Source organism: Gavia stellata, chromosome 6 (genome assembly GCF_030936135.1).
Source record: "Gavia stellata isolate bGavSte3 chromosome 6, bGavSte3.hap2, whole genome shotgun sequence".
NCBI lineage: Eukaryota > Metazoa > Chordata > Aves > Gaviiformes > Gaviidae > Gavia > Gavia stellata.
Window position 1 is genome coordinate 26,828,482 of NC_082599.1, and position 14,970 is coordinate 26,843,451.

General features: G+C 41.3%; 1 protein-coding gene across 1 annotated transcript in view; it reads right to left on the bottom strand.

The window, feature by feature from the left end:
* Positions 1–2,107: 2,107 nt before the first annotated feature.
* Positions 2,108–14,970, bottom strand: part of CALCR (calcitonin receptor) — a 78,328-nt gene continuing 65,465 nt past the window's right edge. The window contains exons 11-12 of the mRNA XM_059818986.1: positions 8,812–8,853; positions 2,108–2,329 (exon numbers count right to left, since the gene is read on the bottom strand). Of these exons, the coding sequence (XP_059674969.1) occupies positions 2,108–2,329; positions 8,812–8,853 (264 nt within the window). The remainder of the gene's footprint in view (positions 2,330–8,811; positions 8,854–14,970) is intronic.

Genomic DNA, 14,970 nt, shown 5'->3' on the forward strand with positions numbered 1-14,970 from the left:
AAGGTTTCTGGTAGGACTATATGATATCTTTCTATGAGACTTTCTAAAGTGCGTTTTACCTTGTGGCATACAGACTGTCCTTCAGTCCTTCCTCAACACACCTGCAGGGTTAGGGTCTCTGTCTGTAACCTCCAAAGTTACCTCAAAAGAATTGACATTTATTTCAGTTTTTCTCTTTTCCTTTACTATCTGACAAGATTTGAATTTAAGACTATTCTAACCCATGCTATTTTAGGTATCTTATGCAGTGCTAAGGAGAAAAATCATTATGGATGGAACGACAGCAAGCAAATGAAGGAAAGGAAGAAATTTTACATGAGCAGCTGAATTCCTACATGAATGCAACCGCAGTATAAAGGATGGCATTTTGTCTCTCCCCATTCATCTGCCATATAGGGCAGTATTTTTACAACTCCCAGGTCAGGGTTGGTATTTTAGGCATTTGAGATGAGCAAGTGTCACCACTGACACTTGCAGCTGCCTCCTTCTCTGACCATGCCTTCCTGCTTGGGCTGGGGTTGAAGCATCAGGTACAAGTGGATTAGCAGGGAAAGCAAAGGGGGCTGATAACTTTCCAGATTCCTTCAAAGTTAAAGACACTGATGAGTATCTTGAAGTTGTTAGCATTTGAAATATCCCATGCACATTTCAGCCAAAGGCAAAGGAGTGGGAATCTGTAGGACAGTTTCTCAGAGAGGTGCAAGAAGAAATGACATTATATTCATTAGATATTTTATGCATGAAACTCCATAGGAGTCACAGCCCTGCAAAACTTCCTCAGCACTGGCTTTGCTGCTTGCAGATTGTTTACAATTAGCTTAATGTGGGAAATTAATCGCTTTTATTTCTTTTGTAATTTGCAGAACTTTTGCAGTGACAGTACTGTAACTTCTAACTGCAAACCAGCTTCTCCCTGACCTGATTTCTGCCTCAGTAGTCACATACAGACTCTAACGATGCTTTGAATATGTGACAAAAGGTGCTTATTACTCACAAAACTGTACATTCATCATGTTTTCCTGATGACAGTCTCACACACGAAATCATCATCTTCAACAATTAGGGACTCAGAACAGCAACCAGATTCTAAAAATAGATGCTTCCTGTGCTGAGACATTAGTTTCTCATTTCTTACCCAGGATCCTTTACTGCCGTGATCATACCAGAGACAAGCATTCATCTAGCATTCATCTCAGAATGGCTATTAAAGAAAATCATCATTTCCAAACAAATTTCATAGTTTATTCAGAGTGAAAGAATTGTGTCTTTATGATGACTTTCTCGGCAGAGTAATATGGTGACAATTTTCCTATAAATAAATATTCTTGAACTACCAATATTGTTAAACAAGAACTATTTTAAGATGCCTTTAGGACTTGTTTGAGGCAGTCTAAAGAACTGATCTGTTTCTCTGAGGGTGTTTGAGATCTTGGTATGCAATGGCTATTTCACCTTCATTTGTTTTATGCACCTGCTAATGGAATGGTAACATTTTGGGGTATTCTTTGAGGATGGTAATATTGTGGGGCAACCTTTGGAGACCATCAAGATTTTAATACTTTGGAGTGATTCTTTTTGTGTTCATCTGTTTGATTTGTCTTGCAATGTGCAAAATCTTTTAAGAAGTCATTAAGCTCATTAAAAGGGGAAAAGTAAAGGACTCCAAGCCATTTACATCTTGTGAAAGTTGATAGTTCAAAATCTAGTGTTAAAGAAAAGCACTGAAAGCAAAAAGTGCTGAAAGTTTCCAATTGCAACTTACTGATTCTTTCTTTCCTATTTGCTATGGGCTACCTGGCACTGTTACTACTGTCGGATAGTCACTTCATACAGCCAGTATTAGGAGATGTGGAGATGACATAGCCTGGTGGGCAGGTCCACATTCACTCCCTGCTGCAGTGTGCAGGAAGAAATGCTATTCCCAACTCTGCATCAGACTCCTTCTATGCCATCACTGTCAGAGGCTGATGTGGTTTGAATATGATGTGTCCTTTCACCTGGTCTTGCCCTTTCCTGCAGTGGCTTGGATTTCCACATTCTCTTCCTTCTCCCCACTTTATTCACAAGCAGAATGTGAAATGATGTGTTTGCAATGGCTGGTGCTGAGCTAGGCAGATGTCTCTCCAGATTTTAATGCAACAAGTTCAGAGTCCTCTACATATCTTCCATTTAACTGTTCATTGTTGGAATCATGATGGTACAGGTAAATGGGGACCTCTGTGATTGACGTTGCAGTATAAGAGGTAGATCGTGTGGAACAGTGCTCTCGGCGTCTTTGGCCCCATTGGGTTTTGTACTGTGTCCATTGCCTCTTCAAAGCTCCTTGTACCTGTTAAAGAAACACATAGTTAGGGTGCAGTGTAATCTAAACCCCTATAATTGCAGATATTTTAAAATATGCTGCAGGAAAAGAGAAGAAGGGAAGGGAAGGGAAGGGAAGGGAAGGGAAGGGAAGGGAAGGGAAGGGAAGGGAAGGGAAGGGAAGGGAAGAGAAGAGAAGAGAAGAGAAGAGAAGAGAAGAGAAGAGAAGAGAAGAGAAGAGAAGAGAAGAGAAGAGAGAGAGAAGAGAAGAGAAGAGAAGAGAAGAGAAGAGAAGAGAAGAGAAGAGAAGAGAAGAGAAGAGAAGAGAAGAGAAGAGAAGAGAAGAGAAGAGAAGAGAAGAGAAGAGAAGAGAAGAGAAAGACCCCCTCCAGGTCTAATTCCATCAGGTTCAGTTTGCCTCTCTCCTACCCTCTGCCTCCAGCTCCAGAAGCAGAAGCAGTTGCTCAGCTCTCCATGCTCCTGCTGAGGCGGATGTTGTATGTAATTTTTACTCAGAGAGTAGTCTGAAGTCACTCTCTAGGCTCTGTGCAGAGCAATATCTTTGATTCATATAGATAAATCTGAATGACTTTAATATTTCCCAAGTCTCCACAATTCTAAACACTCTATGAATATGTATATAGTAAAATGTTATCTACTCACCACCCACAGCTGCCTGCAAGAAAGCTGTTTCATGTCACATAAGGACAAGGCTTCGTAAGGAATTGTTATGAATCTGAGACGCTTACTGAGTGTACAGTGCAACTATGCAGCATGCCAAGAATGGATATTTCAATTGCTTTGGCTTTTTACTTTTTAAACCAAGATGCAAGCCAAGGTATGAGGATTGATGCTATAAATCCTTACTCATGCAAGTAGTTGCACTGACTTTGGTATGACTATTTTCTTGAGTAAACAAATGTTTGCTGGACTAGTCCTTTAAAACTAATGGAAAACTATATCCATGGCCAGTTTCCAATACTAGCTCTTTTTTGCTATTGTTTAGCTCAAGACAAAGTAGTTAAGAGTTCTTTTCACCTGGAGAAATGTACTCCCATTCACCTTCTCCTAACACATAAAGAAAAGAAAAGAAAACAAATGGCTGAGTGTAGGTTAATTAAATATCAACCCCAGAAAAGGCATATGGGTACAACGGAACTTTAATTACTGGGGCTGTGAGCAAAGCTCACTACGCCAATATTGAGATTTAAAGTGAGGCGGCTGCATGTAGGGATGTTTCGTATCACACCATTGCCAAAGTTTGTTAGTGAGAATGAATTACTGCATGAAAGGATAATGTTGTTGTAGCACATGATACAGAAATATTACACATGAGGTAAACCCTGTAAGGATTTTAGTCACTTTAAAATTGCCTTTTGATGTTACAGTATGAATATTGTAGCTTAGTCACCTTAGAAGCTATGGGGAGGGACTGGAAGAAATCTTCAGAAGGATTAAGTCAGTGATTTTTCCCAATATCACACTGGGGCAGCAGCTCCTGTAACTATGGCCTGACTCAGTGAGGGTAATGCAGAAATCTTGGATGTGCACAGCAGCTCTGCCCACCCACAGCCATCTCTCCAACACCACCACCGCGGTCATTAGTGCCTGTAGCCACTGCGCACCTCTGGCCATCACCTCTGCCGGTAAGTATTGAGTGTGTTTGCATTTCACAGCAGTCAGCCGTTCAGATTAATCTCAGAGTCTTTAGTGAAGGTGGCAAGAACATGCTCTTACAGCCTTCCTGTTCCTCTCCTAGCCTCCCTTCCCCTGCCCCCTGCATGGTCACCAAGGCTTTGATTGCTCTTGCATGGGGAGAAGAGCTGCTGTGAAGGTCATGAGCTCCTGCTGAGCTCTCAAACTTCTCTCAGTTGAACTGGAGTCTGACGGGCCACCAGGGCAACCACAGGTCTGGAGATGGTAACAGGGTTAACTGAAGAGGGAAGAACAATGTCACTGAATCTTACAAAGCTGGCCGTGAGGAGCTTATAGTTTTCTTCTCAGAAGGGAGTGACACTTAAATTGCATGGTTGGTCGGGGAGAGAACAGACACATTCCTTCCAGTTCAGCCCATGATTAGAAGTGCCATTAGTCAGGTTTAAAAGGCTCCATGGAGCAGTGAGAGCACGAGGTCAAAGCAACTGTGTTTTTATTCTTTGCTGAACTGCTGGCCTGTATAAGAATCTGGCCACAAATGGATAATGGATAGTACAAGCTGCTGCACTTGAGTAAAACAATGTGTTAATCTAGATTTCTGCCATGATTCCAGGGATCTCAGATGATCATAATTCAGTGCCAACTAAAACTGTTCATGGATGGATTTTAAATGTGTAAGCAGCATTACTGAAAATCACATGCACAGCCATAACATATTAATGACCAAGCAGGCTCCCGGGGACTGGGAGGGGTAGGGCGATGCCTGCCATGCTTTCTGCTGTGATAGCAGATGGAAGAAAGTAAAGTCTAAAGAAATGAATAGCCTGAGTTGATTTACTCTGCTCTTCAGGACTTAAAAGGTTTTTCTGTTCTCTATTAGCCATTCATGCCTCTTTGGCACACAAGTTATATGGCTGGGTTTTTTTCCAAACAGACTTTCCATTTTGTTGGCCAGCCTTGCAGTCTAGAAGCAATCTCCGGCCTGGAAATATGGTCTGGTGAGCAGTCTATTGCAGAGACCTTGTATCATCTGTACAACACTATTGCTGTTGGACAGAGAAACTACAGTGCTGCTGGACACCGACATTTTATATGAAAATGCACAAGAAGATCTGTCATTTTAAAAGTCCAAAACAAGTCCATTGTTTATGTATTCTTCCACATGAATGCAGGCATCAGTACAGCTTCTTATTATTATTTTTACATTTCTTTCTGTAGATGGGCTTATGGTACCAAAGTGAGGTTGGTGAGGTAGTAGGCAATGAATGCAATATAAAACCCTGTCAGGTGGTACTGAGTTTAGCATTGTTTGTCCTGGCTAAACTTCATGTATTTCAACCTTGAAGTTAAATATTCCAGCAGGGAAAAGTAAACCCCAGAGTATCCAGGCTCTTGTGGTACTAAAATTAATCTCCTTGCCCCATGCTGAATTTTCTCAAGAGAAATAATTTTGAGCTCTATGGCAGCAGATGTATACAGCAGCTTGGAAACAATCTCCTACCATGACTGAAGACTAGACTGTGGCTTTGGTCTATGTCATGCTGCACACAGCAAGACTGGGGGAAATTATCTCAGCTTAGTTCTCCTGGGCAGCCAAGCTCAGACCAGTGCTCCCTGTGGAATGACCGAATGTCGTCTTGGCATTAGTCTGTTCCTGCTCCTCTACAGGTTTGTGCCTTATATATCTACACCTTGTGTAACTGCAGGAATAAATGGGACTTGGAGGAAAGGGGTCATAATCCTTTCATTCTCTCTTCTGGCACAGCCCAGCACGGCTACTATAGTACATAAACTTGCTTGATGTTTATTGGTAATGGGCTGATGCAAGTAGCACCAAACTGTCTTGAGTCTATATTAGAGAGGAGTCATCTTTGGCTCTCTGCCCACCTTAATGGGAAATTCTAAAAAAAGGGTTCCCTTATTGTCCGATAAATAAAATTTCCTATAAGAAAACAGTGAGAGGGTTTCTCAGCATCCCTGCCATTGACCATTTTAGACAGCCTGCAAGTTTGCAGCAGATACAACAATTTTAAAAATGGGTGTAATGGTGAAAAGTACCCAAGCACCAACAAAAATCACACTCAACCTGTCTGGGAAACCTGAATCCCCAAGGCTGTTTGTTCTACTGCCTGACACTGATGAATGTTTCTGATCAGCCACTCCATCAAGGAGTCATTATGCAGTCTGCAGCTACCCGGAGGTAATTAAGCCATCCATGCGATTACTTATGGGAGCAATAAAGTACAAAACTGGAAGCCACTTTTCAGTATCAGATTTATTTTTATCTCATTTTGGGCATCATCCTTTCCAGATGTGTCCCCTTAGTGATGGCTTGCTGACAATTCATGTAGCAAAAGTAGATATCCAGATGAGAGCCTTTCACAAGGAAGAGGTCATTTTGCTGTGGGCTGCCAGATGGGTCAAAAAGGCTGTCAGAGGCAACTAGGGGTTTAGTGACTATTGCTGTTATTCAGGATTTGTATCCAGACCATGCATCTTCAGTCCACATAAGGAACAACTGGCTGCTACTGCAGCTTCCTAACACCCGCTCAGTCAGTGCAGAAGTCCACAAAGTGCACGTCTCTGAGGTTGGATGTGTGAATATCATGTATGAATATGGTGTATTTTCTTAATCCAAATATATTTATTCTGAATTCTAAATTAATGTAATACAATACTTAATGAACAAAAGAGAGCTGCATATTTATTTTAGACTCATTTTCATTCCTGGAATGTGGCTTTTAGTTTTCTGCCTAGCGCACCCTAGGTTAGTTCACGTGACAGGTAAACTCATTCACACCAATCTAATTTTGAATTAAATTATACATATGGTCCACCATGATGTTGGCAAGCAGATGTTCCAGATCTATTCATCATTGGGTAACTTGAAAATTGTATTCCTGGAGTTGTAAAGGTGGATATGCTTCTCTGATATTGTGGCATTGCCAAAAGTACTTTGGAATTAGAGTTATCTGATGAAACGTACCTAAGAAACAAACAACCTTTAAGATACTTTACATTTTCAGTGCATTTCCTTGCTGCCTTTCCTCATTTTTAGCATTGCCACAGCCTTTCTAGGCACAAATCCATATGTTCTCATTAGAGTTGGAGAATTACAGAGTAATCAACCTTTTACTCTAAAGCTATAAAACATTAAGCAAATTTGTTTTGCAAAATATAATCTGAAAAAAATGGAAGGTGACACTGGGGAGAATGAAGAAGGAAGAAGGCAATGTTCAAGACCAGGATTTTGTGGTAACACATTGTCTGGAGGCAAGTGAGGACACATTGGAGCACTGCCTGTACATAGCTATGCAGTCATTCCTATGGGTAAAGGATATTTCAAAAATTGCCTGGCTGGGCTTTGCTTTCTCCACGCCAGGTCTGCCCTACCAGGGAGAACCAGAAGTCTTTCTGTGTTTCCAGGGCATGGAGATTGGACTGTGCCAGAAAGTGATGACAGTAAGGCAGAAGGAGAAGGGTGGTAGTAGCCTGCAGATCCTGGGGACAGGAATGCGATAGGAAAAAATTGTTGTACATCTCTCCAACTTTTTTTAATCGGACCTATGAAATCATGAACTTCTGTAGCGTGATCTTTATAGCTATCATTTTGTGTCCTAAACTGCTCACGTTTTGCCATTCTCTTTTATTCTTCTGAGAAGCCATGGTACAGAATTACAGTGGGAGGCCTCTAATCTTTTCTACTGTTGCATTTCTCTGTACATTTACGCAGCAAGCTGGCCAGAAGCAAATGTGTAGCGATGTCGACAAGTGGTGGCAGAATTTAATACTCTCTGCCATCCTGAAAGTTAGCAAACCAGCCAGTAGCACCTTATCAACAGATAACTTGCTTCAAGTCGCTATCAAAACATCAGTGTGGTCACATCATTACTGGGAATTTGCTACTTCCTAATAATATACAGGGATAAACACGAGCACGAATATCTCTTTAGGTTGACATACTGAGTGTTAGCATCACAAAGCTTGCTCTGTACATAACTCATCTGCTCTGGATTAAAAATTAACTTTTTAAAGACTTTCTAGCTTTTGTAAGATATGCAGTGTTTTATTTTGCTAAAGTTGAATGCTCCTGATGTACTGAAAAAGTATTTTTCTGCTAACCATCTTTGGAAATGGCTTACTGTAGAAATTTAAATGGATCTTGACATATTTTAACTGGCTATTTAAAAAAAAAAAGTACTGAAGTGGACCTAAAACCAGCTGTAGGTATATAAAATATTGATCCAGCTGTAAGAGAATGGGAGTCATCTTTTCCTCAAGGGTTTTTATTTCTCAATTACTACATGAGAAACACTGACCTTAAAAAGGCCAGTGCTAATCCCCAAAGAAGTGAAAGTAATCGCACTCCTCCAGGCTTCTCTGCTCTGACAGTGCTACCAGGAACGGCATCTGCCATGGCTCTGGGGCTGAACACAGCACACGGCTCTCCAGGAGAGACCCCCAATGATCCCCACTGCTTCTTATGGGGCATTATGGTCCTTCCAGGTGATCCATCGCGCTATTCTGGGGCAGGAAGGGAAGTAGAGCATTTTTCGCCTTTACTTAGACCTCTGTCTCAAAATTGCAGATGGTAGAGGGAGAGTCTCATGCCTGTACCTCATTTGGTACCATCTGCTTTGTAATGGTAACACTCCTGATTCATCTCCTCAGAGATATTCAAGTCACGCTCTGCACAGGGCTTTCAAAAATGCACACTGCTGCTTGTACAGAAAGAGTAAAAAGCAACTTTGTGTGGTTTCAGTTTGTAGCGCAACATACTTCATTTCTGCATTAATGAACAACGAAGTGACCATTTTTCAAGTTCTGTTCCTTTGCTGTATTTCACATGCTTACCTCACCATTGAAGAAGCAGAATATAGTTGCCACAAGTAAGCCCTAAGTGAAAGGAAAAGAAAAGAGTTTAGCAAATAGAATATATAATTTTTTTGGTGTTGTTTGGAAATTTGGACTTGAAAAATACAAGATAAAAACATTAGTCCACTTCCTCTGCATCACAGACACTTCATCTAACCTCCTCCTCATTCCCAGTTACATTATTACACTGATTTTTGTCTTTTCAACATGTTTTACCATTTTCTTCTATATTACTAGCATTTATAGATTATCTATATTTTGACTATGAAGTTATTTTTGTACAAGAGGCCTAGAGAATGAAAATTAAATGGTATATAAGGTAGATATCTTGCTTACAGGGGAGTACCACACTGGTACTGATTTTGCTGAAGAGATGGCAAATGAATTGTGTTCTACATGCTGCCATTCATTTGTCAGAGTGTAGTCACCCAGTTAAAAGTATCAGCCAAGGAGAATCCAGCTGCCCCAGAAAGGCTTTAAATTGAACTGTATGTCAGGATAAATAAGCTTGTATGTGGGGCATCGTGATGGATGGTGGGGATGTGGAAAGAGGTATAAATGGTCAGAAAAAGGAAAAAAACCCACAATAGGTGAGGGGGGGGGGGACAGAGAAAAAAAAAGAAGAGAGACTGGAGATCATAGCTTGGTCTTAAATGGCTTAAAATTATTTTAATTATTGCCACAGTTGTTCAGATAATATTTCACTACTGCTGCAAGATTAGACAGGGCCAAGCCAGAGACATGAGATGAGAAAGTGTGAAATTAATAAGAGAGAAAATTCTTGCATGCAGAGCCTGCCATTCAGAATCATGTAGTTACACTGGTCCATGTTCTAAACCGCACTTGCTCTTATTAAAATAGCATTACATAGCATCAGTGGGAGCCAAATGCCTTCATTTTAAACTACTTAAAGCGTTATTATAAACTAAACGTATGGCAGTTTGTGAAATTGAGGGGAAAACTGCAATACAATAGCTTGTGTTCCCAAGGGCTGCTTTGAAGAGCTTTACAGCTGTATCTTTTTTATAAACCCTCATATAACTGATTACCAGTTAAATTGTAGCTAACACTTTGTAAAATGTCTTGGACTCTCAAGTGTATATTTTGGACCACAAACGTAGGGTAAGCAGTAACTGTTTTAACAAAATGCTTATATATTAGAGATACACAGGCTCGTTTGAAGATGTGCTGACAACCTGAATGTTGGCAATTATTTTACTCCAATAAGTTTTCTCTAATGCACAATTTGTAATTTGACATGACCTCAAATATGAACACAGAAAAGCATGTGTGAAGAGGAGGAAGGTTAGACTTAGTGAGAAAAATAAAGTTTCTTTTCATGTTTTGGAAAAACAGTGAGCATTCTCAGAAAGCTCAAATTCCAATATACAATATGCAATGCACAATAGTTTTCCATAAGGCCTGGTTTCAGAAACACCACAAAGTCAAGCAAAATCTTATGCCTCTAAAGAAGGGCTTTGTCAGACCACAGATTTCTAAATAAAAAAATTATGCAAGGGGAGCAAATGCATCACTTCCCAGTGCCCTATGTTGATTTTCTCCTGTGCTGTGTGTGCTACATTAATTTGCACAGTCTTGCAAAACATCTGCTGTTGAACTGCATGGTACATGGTCTCAGCAGGGGTCTCACTATTTTGCTAAATTGTGTTTATGTTAAAAGCAGTCAGCCACAATGGGAAATGAGATGGATCTTGATCTCCTCTGGGAGTAGAGATGCTCGATGGACATCCCATGTATCCATGGTGGATACAAAAGACACCAGGAGGAGAGAAAAAACTGGAGACATTTTTCTAAGTCTGTTCTTCAGCGAGAGTGTTTAGGGGGAATTTGGGAACTGCAGTTCACCTAAAGGCAGAAATTGAACCTGAACTATTGAAGTGAAGCCATTTTCCATTTCAGTTCCTCTATGGTATTTGAATTCCTCTGTTACATCCTGCAATTGCTCTACTTTTCTTCTGTTGGAGAGTGTAGTTCCCTTCACCAGTGTTTTCTCCAGACAACAACTGACAGACAAGCTAAAGAGGAAGCTGTGGTGATGCCTCATATCCCTTCAGTTGCTCCTCTGGTCTGGGGTGAGCTGAGAGCAGATCTGGTTCCTTATTATTTTGAGACCATGGATGTTATATATCTCTTGGCTGAAGAAATTTTCTCTAGTTTGTCCCATATACATCTCACCACTGTTCTTCCACCAGCAATGGCCCTCTGGGCTCTGCCTTCTATTTCTATTTCTATTTCTATTTCTATTTCTATTTCTATTTCTATTTCTATTTCTATTTCTATTTATTTCTATTATTTCTATTTCTATTAGTTCTAGTTCTAGTTCTAGAGTTCTAGTTCTAGTTCTGTTTGTTTCTATTATTTATTTCTATTTTTATTTTTATTTCTATTATTTCTTTTTCTAGTCTTATTTCTTCCAATTTATACATAAAGTTTTGCCCATAGTTTAGAGTACTATTGTCATCTTCAGCTGTAAAGCTACAGAGATATCTATAGCACATAGCAGCTTTGTCTCTTTGGAGCCAGGAGGTCTAGGGATGATGATAATTTTACAGTGGATCTATTAAAACATGGACAGACTGGATGTAGGGTACTTATTTCATGTAAGGCCCACAGGTTAATTCTCATATCTCTTTGACATATGTCTTCCATATTCTCTTGCTGACTGCTGCCGGGTTTTGCTCAGGGTGCAATTCTTGCTGAGGATGAGATCTCTAGGTCAATTACATCTCTCTGCCACTGTGTGGAGTTGTTAAACTGACCTGTGATATATTGTCTGCTGACGGCAGGATAACATTGGCTGTGGTATTGAAGGCAGAGATAAAGAATACACTTAGAGATTAAGGCCTTTAATGACTGCTTCTGAAATTCTTTATTTCTGGAACTGTGTGAAGACCAGATGAATGTGGCTTTTGGATGAATCGTGCCTTAGGGATTGTCCAGAGTCAGCAGCTCTCAGACCTTCATGTACCTTATTGATGCCATAGTGAGTTTTTCCCTGTGTTTAAGTGCTTATACTGGCCCAAGAACACTCTTTGTTTGACAGGTATTTAATTTGTATCTCACTCTCTTACAGAACATGAGTGTCTTCCAGTAATGTGCTCGGGTTAAAAAGAAACAAACAAAAAAATACCTATGCAGATACTGCAAATTTACATGGGTTTCTGATACCTCAGTTGTTTTTCTTCTAGCTTATGTCTCCATAAAACCAATAAAACATATATAGATATGCTTATTTCTGTTATTCATGAGCATGTCCATGGCCTTAGTCTCTTCCCTAATTACACACTGTCTTGCTGTTTAGGCTTTAGTGGGGTGATATGTTCATTATTGATGGTAGAAGACGGTGGCATATGTAATTGTACAGATGGCCATAATATAAAAAAAATCAGTTTCTGATTCTCTGTGTGGGCTTTGGTTCATGTCCATTCACATCCCACTTCTGGATCTGAATGGACAGAAATAAAAAAAAGAAAAAAAAGACATGGCCAAGATCCTTCACTGACATGCTTCCCATTCCCATCTCTCTCATTTCAGCAAAGACAAAATCATAGAATTGTTTAGGTTGGAAAAGACCTTTGAGATCATCAAGTCCAACTGTAAAACTAACACTGCACAGTCCACCACTAAACCATGTCCCTAAGCACCTCATCCACACAGCTTTTAAATACCTCCAGGGATGGTGACTCAACCACCTCCCTGGGCAGCCTGTTCCAATGACTGACAACCCTTTCAGTGAAGAAATTTTTTCTAATAGCCAGTCTAAACCTCCCCTGGCGCAACTTGAGGCCATTTCCTCTTGTCCTATCACTTGTCACTTGGGAGAAGAGGCCAACACCCACCTCTCTGCAACCCCCTTTCAGGTAATTGTAGAGAGCGATGAGGTCTCCCCTCAGCCTCCTCCTCTCCAGACTGAACAACCCCAGTTCCCTCAGCCGCTCCTCATAACACTTGTGCTCCAGACCCCTCACCAGCTTCATTGCCCTTCTCTGAACACGCTCCAGCACCTCAATGTCCTTCTTGTAGTGAGGGGCCCAAAACTGAACACAGGATTCCAGGTGTGGCCCCACCAGCGCCGAGTACAGGGGCACGATCACCTCCCTGCTCCTGCTGGCCACACTGTTTCTGATACAGGCCAGGATGCCGTTGGCCTTCTTGGCCACCTGGGCACACTGCTGGCTCATATTCAGCCGGCTGTCAACCAACACCCCCAGGTCCTTTTCTGCAGGGCAGCTTTCCAGCCGCTCGTCCCCAAGCCTGTAGCGTTGCATGGGGTTGTTGTGACCCAAGTGCAGGACCCGGCACTTGGCCTTGTTGAACCTCATCCAATTGGCCTCGGCCCATCCATCCAGCCTGTCCAGATCCCTCTGCAGAGCCGTCCGACCCTTGAGCAGATCGACACTCCCGCCCAACTTGGTGTCGTCTACAAACTTGCTGAGGGAGCACTCGTTCCCCTCATCCAGATCATCGATAAAGACATTAAACAAGGCCGGTCCCAAAACTGAGCCCTGGGGGACTCCGCTTGTGACTGGCCGCGAACTGGATTTCACTCCATTCACCACAACTCTCTGGGCTCGGCCATCCAGCCAGTTTTTAACCCAGTGAAGAGTGCACCTGTCTGAGCCATGATTCGCCAGCTTCTCCAGGAGAATACTGTGGAAAACGGTGCCAAATATCTTTGAGAAAAACAATACTGTGTTCCTCATCATCTTCATTCACAGCACATTTATACAGCATTTCTGAGGTAAATGACTGCATTATAAAGTGTTCATTTGTGTTAGGTTAAAAAAAATAAGCAAAGCAAAGAATGTGTCTGTGCAGTTTCTGCTGCTACTGAGGTGGGGAGATTGTCATGAGCGGGCTGAAGACAGAAGCCCACCTGCTGCAAAATGACGGAGACATCCCATCAGCCAAAACTCAGACTTTGCTGCTTCTCCTGCTTTCTGCTGAAGGTTTCATTACTGTCATTTTGTACATGAATTTTTCATACAAAATGGCACTTTATAAAATCCAGCTTTGAAAAAAACATTTTCCCCAACTTTTATTAGCTCAAAATATTAGAAAGTTTTGAAATTACTAATAGTGCTAAGAAAAAAAAGGAACAAGAAATTAAAAAACCCACTTATGCTGTCAAAAGCAGTCTTATGACCTTAACTTTGCACAGAAGGAAAAAATATTTCTGGCTTGACATCACAAAGGGTATTTATTTCCCTTTAAATGGAGAAACAGATGGAATTAATACCTTCTAAAACGCACTGAAATATCTTACTATTTTTAAGAGGCTACTTTTAAATGGGTTCATTTTTTTCTGCGTAAAGCTGCACAGAGAGTTAAATTTACAACTCGGAGGGGGGGTGGATAAATATATGACCCAAACCCATGCCTATAAAATACAAATCACCCTTTACACAAATAAGGCCCCTATGAGCTGGATCTTCGTGCCTATCAGGGCAGGTGCTGCAGTCCTTAGGGTGCTGCTTGGAGGCTGCTGCATGACACAGAAGTAATTTTACTTGCAGAGAAAGAAATCTTTGATTCTTCTCCATTTAATAGAAAAAAAAATATTTGGCAATAAAAACAAGGCCCCCATGCTAAATAGCATTTTAATTTCTCATTAGAGGCAGACTTGCACATTTAGGGCCACAGTCGGCAAGGTGTTGAGAAGAAGAGTAGTTTTAAGTCCTTGCATATTGCTGTTGATTTGGGGGCTATTTCTCCACTGCACCAAACGAACCACCATGGCTTAGTCTTCTCTGGCATAGCAACAGTGCCATGGTAGGTAACATGATAGCACCTACAAACCCAGCTACAAGATGCTGGAGAGAGAATTTGGTGAGAGGGGACAGTTGGTTGAAGGAACTTGCAAGCAGGAATGTGTTAATCACTGGGCTTGTTTGAGAGCTTCTGGGGGGAGGGTGGGGGGGTGTCTATATGTGGGACTAACCGATGCATCATGGGGTTATTGCATTTTTCTACTGTTCCTTTTTTCTTGTGAGGCCTCTGCTATGGACCAACATCAGAGACCAGAAGCTGGGGTAATGACATGTGCTCACTGGTGGAGCTCTGCAGCCCAATCTCTTTGCAGCTTGGGATCCCTCAAAAGATGCTCAGTGGTTCCCA